This window comes from Microtus oregoni, unplaced genomic scaffold, assembly GCF_018167655.1.
Source record: "Microtus oregoni isolate MIOR12 unplaced genomic scaffold, Mior012 000150F_ref0000365, whole genome shotgun sequence".
Taxonomy (NCBI): Eukaryota; Metazoa; Chordata; class Mammalia; order Rodentia; family Cricetidae; genus Microtus; species Microtus oregoni.
Window position 1 is genome coordinate 1,200,240 of NW_024544800.1, and position 12,774 is coordinate 1,213,013.

The 12,774-nt window shown below is 41.2% G+C and overlaps 1 protein-coding gene across 3 annotated transcripts in view; it reads left to right on the forward strand.

Moving 5' to 3' along the window:
• The window catches only part of LOC121444953 (transcription initiation factor TFIID subunit 1), a 77,779-nt gene extending 74,243 nt beyond the window's left edge, over positions 1 to 3,536 (forward strand). For 2 of the 3 annotated variants that reach the window (XM_041646907.1, XM_041646908.1), the window contains one exon: positions 1,712 to 3,536. In XM_041646907.1, the coding sequence (XP_041502841.1) occupies positions 1,712 to 1,928 (217 nt within the window). In that variant the 3' untranslated portion in view covers positions 1,929 to 3,536. The remainder of the gene's footprint in view (positions 1 to 1,711) is intronic. The other variant, XM_041646909.1, reaches the window with a different exon arrangement.
• The last annotated feature ends 9,238 nt before the right edge of the window (positions 3,537 to 12,774 follow it).

Sequence of the window (12,774 nt, forward strand, 5' to 3'; positions counted from 1 at the left end):
GAGGTGCTTTTTAAAGAATACTAGTAGGCCAGAGCTTTGATTAATCCATGTAATAGAAATGATTCAAAGAGGTACTTAAAAATAAATAAAAATTATTATTAATTACTATTATTATTATTTTTTTTTTGGTTTTTCGAGACAGGGTTTCTCTGCGGCTTTGGAGCCTGTCCTGGAACTAGCTCTGTAGACCAGGCTGGTCTCGAACTCACAGAGATCCGCCTGCCTCTGCCTCCCGAGTGCTGGGATTAAAGGTGTGCGCCACCAATACCCGGCAAAATTATTATTTTTTTAAAGAGGTAGATAAGAACCAAATTGTGAAGGACCCAAATGTGGGCAGGCATTGAGTGAAAACAGTGTCTGATCTGCTTTGTGTTTTAGAACGATTGCTCTGTGCCCTAAAGAACAAAGGATAAAAGAAGCGAGCTAAGAAATTCACAAATTCAAATGGCCAATATCTATATTTTATAACTTTTCTAATAATCAAATAAGTATAATAAACAATGTGATGTAGCTTCTTGTTAGATTGGTGGGGATTATTTTGGGAAAGGGTCTGAGGAAAAAGATACTCTCAAATGGCTGGTAATATGTAAATAGCTAAGGGTTGGCAGGAGAGAACTATCACAATTTTTTCACTATAAGTAAAAAGAAATTTGCACCCCCTTTGGTTCTAAAATTTCACATCTAGGAAATTTTACTATAAGAATATCTCTCTCTCTCTCTCTCTCTCTCTCTATCTTTCTTTCTTTCTCTGAGACAGGGCTTCTCTGTAGCTTTCAAGCCTTGAACTTTTTCTGTAGACCAGGCTGGCCTTTGAACTCTCTGAGATCCTCCCAAGTACTGGGATTAAAGACACGTGCCGCCACCACCCAGCCTCTAGCATATTATTTTTAAATACTTAAGTCTCCTAAATACATAGAAAAATAGGACGTATATAAAAATATCTCTGCCAAAAAAATTCTCTACGTGGTGAGATATTGCTGATTCCCCTCCCTTTTCTCCCTATTGTATATTCTAATTTCTTTTTTTTGTTTTGTTTTGTTTTTTGTTTTTTCGAGACAGGGTTTCTCTGTGGCTTTGGAGCCTGTCCTGGAACTAGCTCTGTAGACCAGGCTGGTCTCGAACTCACAGAGATCTGCCTGCCTCTGCCTCCCGAGTGCTGGGATTAAAAGCGTGCGCCACCATCGCCCGGCTATTCTAATTTCTTTAACAGTGACTATGCTTTTGTAATTTTTTTAGAAATAAAATTAGAATAAACAAACAGAAAATAGAACATTCTAACAGAAGCCTGAAGAATTAATTGAAGGAGTTCAATACTAGGGCCATGAAGACTTATTTCAGTAGTGCAGGCCAGGGAAGTTAACGCAAGACTAAGTGACAGCAGACAAGACTGCTACCCAAATTTGGATGCATAGATGAGTGAAACTAAGTACCAGATGAAACAGTAGGACTTGACCGCATTTGTGATCTTGTAACTGGTACTGTGTGTTAGTTGGTCAGTGTCAGGCAGTTTATTTCAGGTTCTTATGTATAAAGTCAAGAAGTTGGTGTTTTTCAACCGGATCATTTTTTTCTTAGGGGCATGTGAAACAGTCAAGAAACCATTATTTTAGTGTCTTGAGGAGGGTGAGATGAGCTAATCCCTTGGCAGTACAAAGCACTAGTCGGCTAGTGGGTGGTGTCCAAGCTTGAGAGATGTTGTTTCTCTTCTCAGTTATGGGAGCTATGAAGAACCTGATCCCAAGTCGAACACCCAGGATACAAGCTTCAGCAGCATCGGTGGGTATGAGGTATCAGAGGAGGAAGAAGATGAGGAAGAGCAGCGCTCTGGGCCCAGCGTGCTAAGCCAGGTCCACCTGTCTGAGGACGAGGAGGACAGTGAGGATTTCCACTCCATTGCTGGAGACAGTGACTTGGACTCTGATGAATGAGGCTTCCCTTAAACCTCTTAAATCAGCCTAGATTGATTGCCTTTCCCCTAGCTTATTTATATGTATATATTGACAAATGATGTGATCAGATTACTACCTTAGCTTTAGTAATAGGTAAATAGTAATCATCTCTCCAGATTCTGAAGTAACAGGTTCTTTCCTCGTGCCACTACAAAGAAGAGAGAGCAGACTCACTCTTCTCCATTACACTCTTTTATGCCATTTATTGTTCTTGGTGTATAAACATGGCACCATTTCACTTTCTAATTTGCAGGCTGGAATAGGTTAAAAAAAAACCTGCTGAAATAGAGAATTAGTTACTGATGGTCTGGCTCTGTGCCACACTTAAAATACAAATATATTGAACAAGCTGTTTGTTCATGTATTACTTACTTGGATATACAAAGCCTTGTTCCTAAATAGATTACAGAGACATAGCTTTAAATCTTTGATACAGCCTGTATATCCAAAATGATAGGGATTGTATGAGTGTGCTCTTCCCTGCCCCAGGAAAAAATATAGAAAAATGGTAAGTGTCATAGGGCAAAGACTATCTTTTGTTTCTTTTATGCTTAGGATATGGTTCTATGCAAAAGTAGCTAATCAGTAAATGTTCTTAAAATCATGGAATCCCAACAGATATGTTACTGGGTATCTGTTCCATGCTAAGTACTTTTCTAAATCATTGCAGTGCAAAGGTAAAATAAGAACTCGTCATCAAGTTGGGGGAGAGAGAGTGGAATTCAAAACATATTTATAAATCATTAGAACTGTAAGACAAATACAATTAGATGCTTAGCTGTAAAATATAAAGAAAATGGAAAAGATCATGTGTGGAAAAGCAGAGAAGTCTTCCAGAGACCACCTGAAAGCTGGTTGTTGAAGAAGTCATTGGTAGGAGTGTACCAGCTCAGAAAGTCCAGGCAGGGTGTTAACATGAAAGGAAAAGTTCAAAGTCTAGATATGACTTGTTTGTACCTGCCTTGTTTCAGATAGGATGCTGGAATGACTAGACATGACACTGAAAGAAAGACGGACAGGAATCATATCTTCAAGAGCTTTGCATTTGAGCCGGGCAATGGTGGCGCTTGCCTTTAATCCTAGCACTTGGGAGGCAGAGGCAGGTGGATCTCTGAGTTCAAGGCCAGCCTGGTCTACAGAGTGAGTTCCGGGACAGCCATGGCTACACAGAGAAACCCTGTCTTGAAAAACCAAAAGAGGGAGAGAGAGAGAGATTTTCATTTGATACCAGTGAGTGAATTTTTTTACTTAAGGAAATGAAGTCTAGAGAAGTACATTAGATTTGTTTCAGAAAATTTCTGAATATTGAACGAAGACAGAAATTGAGTCAAACTACAGACTTTTATGATCCCACTTGTGTAAGAGTCAAAAACTAAATGTATATGATATGTTTGTATATACTTGTATGTGCAAAGGAGATGTGAAAGAGTATATGTTAAATTGTTAACAATGAACCTCTGCAGATGGGAATGGAGAAGAGGTGGTTTATTTGGTTTATGTATACTGAGTGAGTTTTCTGCTTTTATATCTGTAGCATTTGAATTTTTTAGTGTGTATAATTTTTATAATAAAATTTTTAAAATTTGCTGACAGTAGTGTGAAGAATGGTTTGGAGGGGAGAGAAAATGTAGTTCAGGCTAAGGGGAGTGGCCCATAGTAGGGTGGAGGTGGCATTGGAATGGAGAAAAGAGGGTTGGCATTGAGACATTTTCAGAGAAGTGTGATCAACATGTCTTCATAATATATTGGCACTTGGGATAGAAAAGGAAGACTGGAAAGGGTTTCTAGAGTTTCGATTTGGGAGATTAGATAGGTGCATGGTATTCATTTTTAAATTTGTTTTACGTTTATTGGAAGGACGTTCCAGACAGAACCTCCCCAACAGCCCTGGTTGTCCTTGAACTCACTTTTTATACCAGGGTGGCCTCAAACTCAGAGATCCTCCTGTTTCTGCTTTTCTAGTGCTGGGATTAAAGGAGTGTGCCACCACCAGTAGGCTTAAATTTATTTTTATCACCGGGCGGTGGTGGCAGAGGCAGGCGGATCTATGTGAGTTCGAGGCCAGCCTGGTCTACAAGAGCTAGTTCCGGGACCAGCACCAAAGCTACAGAGAAACCCTGTCTCGAAAAACCAAAAAAAAAAAAAAATTTTATCTTTATTAATCTGTAGTTACATAATTTCTTCTCTCCACTTCCTCCCACGAACCTGTAACATAACCCCCACTCTTTCAAATTCATGGCCTCTTTTTATATTTATTACACGTTTCTTTCTTCCTTTTTCTTTTTTTTCTTCTCTTTTTGTTTTTTTTTTAATGATTTATTTATTTTTTATTTTGTGTGCATTGGTGTTTTGCCTGCCTGCATGTCTGTCTGTGTGAGGGTGTCAGATCCCCTGGAACTAGAGCTATAGTCAGCTATGAACTGCCGTGTGGGTGCTGGGAATTGAACCCAAATCCTCTGGAAGAGCAGCCAGGGCTCTTAACCCACTGAGCCATCTCTCCAGCCCTGTCTCTTTGGTTTTTTTTTTTTTTTCCAAGACAGTCTTTCTGTGTAGCTTTGGAGCCTGTCCTGGAACTCACTCTGTAGACCAGACTAGTCTCAAACTCACAATCCATTTGCCTCTGCCTCCTGAGTGCTGGGATTAAAGGCACGCACCACCACTACCTATTTATTTCTATTAAGCGGTGTGAGACATAGTTGGGTGTGGTGGTGCATGCCTTTGATCCCAGGCAAATTCTGAATTCAAGGCCAATCTAGTCTGTAGAACAAATTCCAGGGCTACACAGAGAAACCCTGACCTGAAAAAGAAAAATAAAATTAAAAACTAATAGAGAACAGGTAGTTTCCAATTGCAAGGATCATAAGATCCAGAGTAAATACCAGTGTATTAAAAGGTGATATTCAGGCTAGAGAGATGACTCAGAGGAGATCTGGTGCCCTCTTCTGTTGTGAAGACATACATGCAGACAGAACACTGTATACATAATAAAAAAATAAGTAAATTTTTTTTTAAAGAAATGATCCAAGGGCTAGTGAGGTGGCTCAGTGTTTGAGAGCACTACCTGCTCTTCCAGAGGACACGGGTTCAATTCTCAGCACCCACATGGCAGCTCACAAATGTCTGTAACTCCAGTTCCAAGGGATTTGACACCAATGCACATAATATAAAGTTAAATTTTTTTTATATTTATTTATTTATTTTGTATACAATATTCTGTCTGTGTGCATGTCTGCAGGCCAGAAGAGGGCACCAGACCTCTTTACAGATGGTTGTGAGCCACCATGTGGTTGCCGGGAATTGAACTCAGGACCTTTGGAAGAGCAGGCAATGCTCTTAACCTCTGAGCCATCTCTCCAGCTCAAAGTTAAATTTTTTTAAGAAGTGATCCTTCAGGCAGATGGATTTTTGTGAGGTCAGGGCCAGCCTGGTCTACAAAGCGAGTTCCAGGACAGCCAGAAATGTTACACAAAGAAACCCTGTCTTTAAAAACCAAAAAAGAGTATATTTACAATGAGAAGACTGAACTCTGCTTGCCAAGAAAGTATAGGAATGCTCCACAGGGAAAACTGAAAAGCTAGATCATGAAGGCAGGCGTGATGGTTATACCTATAATCCCATCGCTTTGGAGGCTGAGGCAAAGGATGCTTTGGAGTTGGGTCAGCCTGGGCTATAAGACTCTAACTTAGGAGAAAACAACAGTTGATAAGTAGGTAGGAATTTAGCCATTAGCTATAGGGACCACGAGTGGGAAAACACTATAAGCAGAGGGAATGCTTGGACATTAAACAACATATTCCAACTATAGGTAGTTCCAGTTGAGTTGGGATACAGAGAAAGAACATAGCTGTAGATAAGATTTTCAATTTCAGGATCAGATGGTTATTTTAGAACAATTATTTTGGTAGCTGTATAATTTTGGATAGAGAGGAAGGGTGCCAGATGGTAGATGATTGCAACATAAGCCATAACTGAGTCACTGGTAGCAGGGATGAAGTGAGACTTAATGACTGGATAATAGGAAGAAAAGAGAATGGAACCTGTGTTTCTGACTTCAGTTTTGAGTTACTAGCCAGGCAGTGGTGGAGGCAGGTGGATCCCTGTGAGTTTAAGGCTAGCCTGGTCTACAGAGTGAGTTCCAGGACAGGCCCCAAAGCTACACAGAGAAACACTGTCTTGAAAAATAATTTTAAGAAATACTAAGCTAGCCAGGCAGTGGTGGCTCACACCTTTAATCTCAGCACTCAGGAGGCAGAGGCAGGCAGATCTCTGTGAGTTTGAGGCCAGCATGGTCTACAAGAGCTAGTTCCAGGACAGGCTCCAAAGCTACAGAGAAACCCTGTCTCGAAAAACCAAAAAAAAAAAACAAAAAAAAATCTGAAAGCTATCATATGTACACAGAGGACCTGGTGCTGACACATTGTAGGCCCTATAATTTCTGCTTTAGTCTCCATGAGTTAATATGAACTTTGCTCAGTTGTTTTAGAAAACCTTGTTCTCCTGGGGTCCTCCATCCTATCTGGCTCTTAGACTCTTTCCAACTCTTCTTCCTCAGGGTTCTCTGAGCTCCAAGGGGAAGAATTTGATGGAGGCATCCCATCCCATTTAGGGCTGTGAGTTCCAATATATATATATATATCCTCCCCAACCTGTGTGTGTGTGTGTGTGTGTGTGTGTGTGTGTGTGTGTGTGTGTGTGTGTGTGTGTATGTTGTCTGGCTGTGTTGTCTATGTGTTTCCCATCTACTGTAGGAGGAAGTTTCTGTGATGATGGCTCAAAAAGGCACTGATTTGGTTACCTATCAGTAGTCTAACAAATTTTTTTAAAATAGAATTTCCATCAGTAGCAAAGAGAATTGAATGATAATATGTCTATTCAATGAAAAAAAATGCACTTCTGTTAATAAGGAAAATCTGTTATGTGCTAGTATGAAAAGATACCCTTGAGAAAATAATTTATACAGTAGTATGCAGGTTTGATTTCATTTGAGGAGCGAAGGTGGTTATTAGTCTATGCTCATGTACTTACAGAGTAGGAAAATTACTGAGCAATATGCCCTTTGAACTGCTGATAGCTTGAACTGAGATGAAATGGGAAAGGTTTACTCTTGACTCTAAACCTTTCTGTTCAAGTTTTTTTTTTTTGATTTAATGTATGGTATGTTATACGTACTTGTAGGTACAAATTCGTATGGAGGCCAGAGGTTGATGTCAGATGTCTTTACCTAATCACACTCAACCATTATTCTTCTTTGAGACAAGGTGTCTCAGTGAATTAGAGGCTCATTGATTTCTCTAGACTAGCTGTCCAGAAGACTTCAGTGATCTTCTTGTGTTTACCCTATTCCCTACCTTCACCACAGTTAAAGGTGTGCACCCCTGTGACTGGCTTTTTACATGGGTTCTGGGGTCTGCCAGAAGGTCAGAGGGTAAAAGTGATTGCTGCCAAGCCTGAAGACTAAATCCAATCCCTGATACCCACAAGGTTGGAGAAAACTACTCCCTCAGTTGTTGTCTGACCTCCACGTGCGTGCTCACACATGCTCAAGAAAGAGAACACCAGTGAGATAAGCATGGGTTATGGGGATCCAAACTCAGGTCCTCATGATTGGGAGGTAGATACTTTACTACCAGTGCCATCTCTCCAGCCCTGTTCTTTTTTGTTTGATTGATTTTTGTTTTTAGAGACAGAGTTTCTCTGAGTAACAGCCCTAGACCAGGCTGACCTTGAACTCACAGAGATCCTCCTGCCTCTGCCTACTGAATGCTGGGATTAAAACCCTGCACCACCTATTTCTTTTTATTTTAGTGTCTTTTGGTTTTGGAAGAGATAGGGTTGCTACTTCTAGGCTGCTCTAAACTCACTAAGTAGCCAAAACTGGTCTCGAACTTTGATTGGCCCTCCTGCCCCAACTTGTTGAGTGCTGGGATTTCAGATGTTTGCCACCAGTGTCAGCTCAGTATTCATTTTAAATGGTACCAATTTGTTTGTACATTTTTTTCTCCAGCGGTTCTTAGCAACACAGTTGTTAAAGGTGTAGAAGTGGAAAATACATTGTGTGTTAGGCTAAATGGTGCACATCTTTGATCCTAGCACCCAGGAGTTAGAGGCAAGTGGTTCTGAGTTCAAGGCCAGCCAGGGCTACAGAGTGAGACCTTGTCAAAAATAAATAAATAAAACAGGGCTGGAGAGATGGCTCAGAGATTAAAAGAGGTTGCAGTTCAAGAGGTTCTAAGTTCAATTCCCACCACATAATAGCTCACAACCATCCATAATGAGGTCTGGTGTCCTCTTCTGGTATGCAGACATACATGCAGGCAGAACACATAAATAAATATTTAAAACACACACACAAAACAAGCCCATAATGTGAGGACCTGGTTATAAGAGATAGTTCGGTGAAAAACTTTTATGGTGGTACTTACCGTAATCCAGCACTTAGAAATCTGTCTTGAGGCAGGAGGATTACAGTATGATCTTTGGTTCTGCCTTTTTTGAGATGAGGTCTCACTGTTTAGCTGTGGCAGACCTGACTTTACTAGGTAATCCAGGCTGGCCTTGAACTCACAGAGAGCCTCTCCTGAGTGCTGAGATTAAAGGAGTGCACCACTTTTTGTTTGTTTGTTTGTTTTTTGTTTTTCGAGACAGGGTTTCTCTGCGACTTTGGAGCCTGTCCTGGAACTAGCTCTGTAGACCAGGCTGGTCTCGAACTCACAGAGATCCGCCTGCCTCTGCCTCCCGAGTGCTGGGATTAAAGGCGTGCGCCACCATCGCCTGGCGTACCACTTTTATTTTATGTAAGTATTTTATTTCCATGCATGTAAGTGTACCTGATTGATGCCTGCAGAGTCCAGAAGAGGGCATCAGATCACCTATGGAGGTAGGGATAAGGTTGTGAGCCACCATGTGAGTGATGGAAACCAATCCAAGGTTCTCTGCAAGAGCAATAAATTCTTTTAATTTATTGAACTATCTCTCCAGTTTTGTGATACCAGTTTTGAGGCCACTCTGAGGTACATTAGCAATACCCTGTCTCAAAAAAATGTTTAAATAATTTTGTATTTTTGTGTGTGTGTGTGCGCGCACATGTTTATGTGTGTGTTCTGAAAGGACAACTTGTAGGAGTCCCTCCTTCTATCACATGGATCCCAGGGGTCCAGTTCAAGTTGTCAGGCTTGACTTCAAGCACCTTTACCTGCTAAACCCCCCCCCCCCCCAAATATGTTTTCAAAAGTGTTGTGAAAGCCAGGCAATGGTGGTGTACTTTTTTAATCCCAGCATTCTGGAGGCAGAGGAAGGTGATCTCTATGAGTTTGAGTTCAGCATGCATTGAGTTCCAGGACAGCCAGGGCTGTTACACAGAGAAACCCTGTCTTGCAAAACCAAAAACAAGCAAAAGCTTTTTAAATTAATATTCTTTTTAAAAGATTTATTTACTTATTATGCATATAATGTTCCTCCTGCCTATATACCTCCATGCCAGAAGAGGGCCCCAGATCTCTTTATGGATGGTTGTGAGCCACCATTTGTAGGTACTGGGAATTGAACTCAGGACCTCTGGAAGAGCAGCCAGTGCTCTTAACTGCTGAGCCATCTCTCTAGCCCCACTTTTTAGTTTATTTTTTAAATTATATATATATGTGTCTATGTGTGGACAGGGGGGTGTTAGATGTACCTGGAACTGAAGTTAACAGGTATAAACTGTAAGCTGCCTGATGTGGGAGGAAGAAATTGAACTGAGACTTCAGAATAGTAGTCTGTACAGTTGACCACTGAGTCATCTCTCTAGTACTGTAGAACCATAATTTGAGGGCTTGGAGAGATGGCTCAGCAGTTGAGAACACTGACTGCTGTTCCAGAGGACCTGAGTTCACAACTCCCAGCACCCACATGGCAGCTCACCATTGTAACTCCAGTTCCAGGAGATCTGAAATCCTCATGCCAATGTACATAAAATTAAATAGATCATTAAAAATCTTAATTTGAAATTGTAAGATGCATATATTACAGATTGAGCCTTTTGTTTCTTGTTCGTAATGTCAAAGTTTTGTTATTGTTTGCTTTTTCTGAGACAGGGATTCTTTGTGTAGCCCTGGCTGACCTGAAATTAGACTAGGCTGGCCTTGAACTCAACGAGATCTGCCTGTCTCAGAAAACAAAAACAAACCAAAAGAACAGATGTTCTAGGTGACCATAAAAAACAAGTATTAGGTGGTCATGGTAACAGAAACTCACACATCTGCAGTTAAATAGGCCTATAGTTTGAGATTAAGAATCATAAGCCATTTTCAGGCTGAGCTTGCCGATTTATTTATTTTTTTTTAAATATTTATTTATTTATTATTATACAATGTTCTGTCTGTATGCCTGCAGGCCAGAAGAGGGCGCCAGACCTCTTTACAGATGGTTGTGAGCCACCATGTGGTTGCTGGGAATTGAACTCAGGACCTTTGGAAGAGCAGGCAATGCTCTTAACCACTGAGCCATCTCTCCAGCCCACAATTATATTTTTCTTTTTTTTCTTTTTTTTTGGTTTTTCGAGACAGGGTTTCTCTGTAGTTTTGGAGCCTGTCCTGGAACTAGCTCTTGTAGACCAGGCTGGTCTCGAATTCACAGAGATCCGCCTGCCTCTGCCTCCCGAGTGCTGGGATTAAAGGCGTGCGCCACCACCGCCCGGCTTGAGCTTGCCGATTTATAACATGATTTAGGCCAACACATTTTCCTTGCTTGAAGAAAACTTTCTATTCTTTCCACCTCCTCCAGCCTTCTAAGTGAAATGCCAGCTGGGACTCCAGATTGCGGCTAAAGAGCTTTCTGGACCAGAAGGAAGAAAACATTTTAGCAAAAATCCACATTTCAGAAACAAGGGCCTTAGAATTGTAATGTGGGGTTTAGGATGTTGCAGTCTTGTACTGAATAGCTTTACTGGTGGGGACCTTGAGCAGTTCCCTCGGGTTCCCTTTCTTCAGTTTTCTGGCTGAGTTAGAGTTTCATAGGTGATTTTGTCAGTAAAGTATATGGCTGTTTCCACGCAAAGGTGCCTCATGCCTTTAATCCCAGCACTCAGGAGGCAGAAGTGGGTGGATCTCTGTGAGTTCAAGGCCAGCCTGGTATACAAGAACTAGTTCCAGGACAGTCATAGACAGGCTCCAAAGCTACAAAAAAAAAAAAAAAAAAAAAAAAAAAACAATCTCGAAAACCAAAAAAAAAAAAAAAGTATACGGCTGCTGGGATTGGATGTGAGTTGAATGTGCTCCCAAAGAGCTCACTTGTAAGCTTGAATCTCAGTGTGGCATGGGTATTGTGACAAGACTTACTAGTTCATTAGGGGCCCTGCCCTGAAACTCCACGCAGTTTGGGGTTTTTTGTTTTGAGACAGGGTTTCTTCTGTGTAACACTCCTATCCTGGAACTAACTCTGTAGACCAGGCTGGCCTTAAACTCACAGAGTTCTGCCAGCCTCTGCCTCCCAAGTACTAGGATTAAAGGTATGCGCACCGCCACCACCCGGCTCTTTTATTTATTTATTTTTTAATGATTTAGTTATTTATTTTATATATAGTGTTCTGACTGCATGTCTGCCTGCACACCAGAAGAGGGCACCAGATCTTATTACAAATGGTTGTGAGCCACCATGTGGTGCATGGGAATTGAACTCAGGACCTCTGGAAGAGCACTCAGTGCTCTTTTTTTAAAAGATTATTCATTTATTACGTATACAATATTCTGCATGCATGTGTACCTGCATCCCAGAAGAGGGCACCAGATTTAATTATAGATGGCTGTGAGCCACCATATGGTTGCTGGGAATTGAACTCAGGACCTCTAGAAGAAGAGTCAGTGCTCTTTTTTTTAATTGATATTTATTAAGCTCTACATTTTTCTCTGCTCCCCTCCCTGCCTCTCTCCTCCCTCCTTCAATCCTCCTCCCAAGGTCCCCATGCTCCCAATTTACTCAGGAGATCTTGTCTTTTTATACTTTCTACTTCCCATGTAGATTAGATCTGTGTATGTCTCTCTTAGTGTCCTCATTGTTGTCTAAGTTCTCTGGGATTGTGGTTTGTAGGCTGGCTTTCTTTGCTTTATGTTTAAAAACCACCTATGAGTGATTACATGTGATAGTTGTCTTTCTGTGTCTGGGTGACCTCACTCAAAATGATGTTTTCTAGCTTTATCCACGTTTCTGCAAAATTCAAGCTGTCAGGCCGGGCAGTGGTGGCGCACACCTTTAATCCCAGCACTTGGGAGGCAGAGGCAGGCAGATCTCTGGGAGTTTGAGGCCAGCCTGGTCTACAAGAGCTAGTTCCGGGACGGGCACCAAAGCTACAGAGAAACCCTGTCTCGAAAAACCAAAAAAAAAAAAAAATTCAAGCTGTCATTTTTTTTTTCTGCTGTGTAGTACTCCATTGTAGAAATGTACCACATTTTCCTTATCCATTCTTCAGTCGAGGGGCATTTGGGTTGTTTCCAGGTTCTGGCTATGACAAACAAAGCTGCTATGAACATAGTTGAGCACATGTCCTTGTGGCATGATTGAGCATCCTTTGGATGTATACCCCAAAGTGGTATTACTGGGTCTTGAGGAAAGTTGTTTCCTAATTTTCTGAGAAGTTGCCACACTGACATCCAAAGAGGCTGGTACCAGCTTGCATTCCCACCAGCAATGCAGAAGTGTTCCCTTTTCCCTACAACCTCTCCAGCATAAGTTGTCGTCGGTGTTTTTTATCTTTGTCATTTTTACAGGTATAAGATGGAATCTCAGAATTGATTTGATTTGCATTTCTCTGATGACTAAGGATGTTGAACATTTCCTTAAGTGTCTTTCAGTC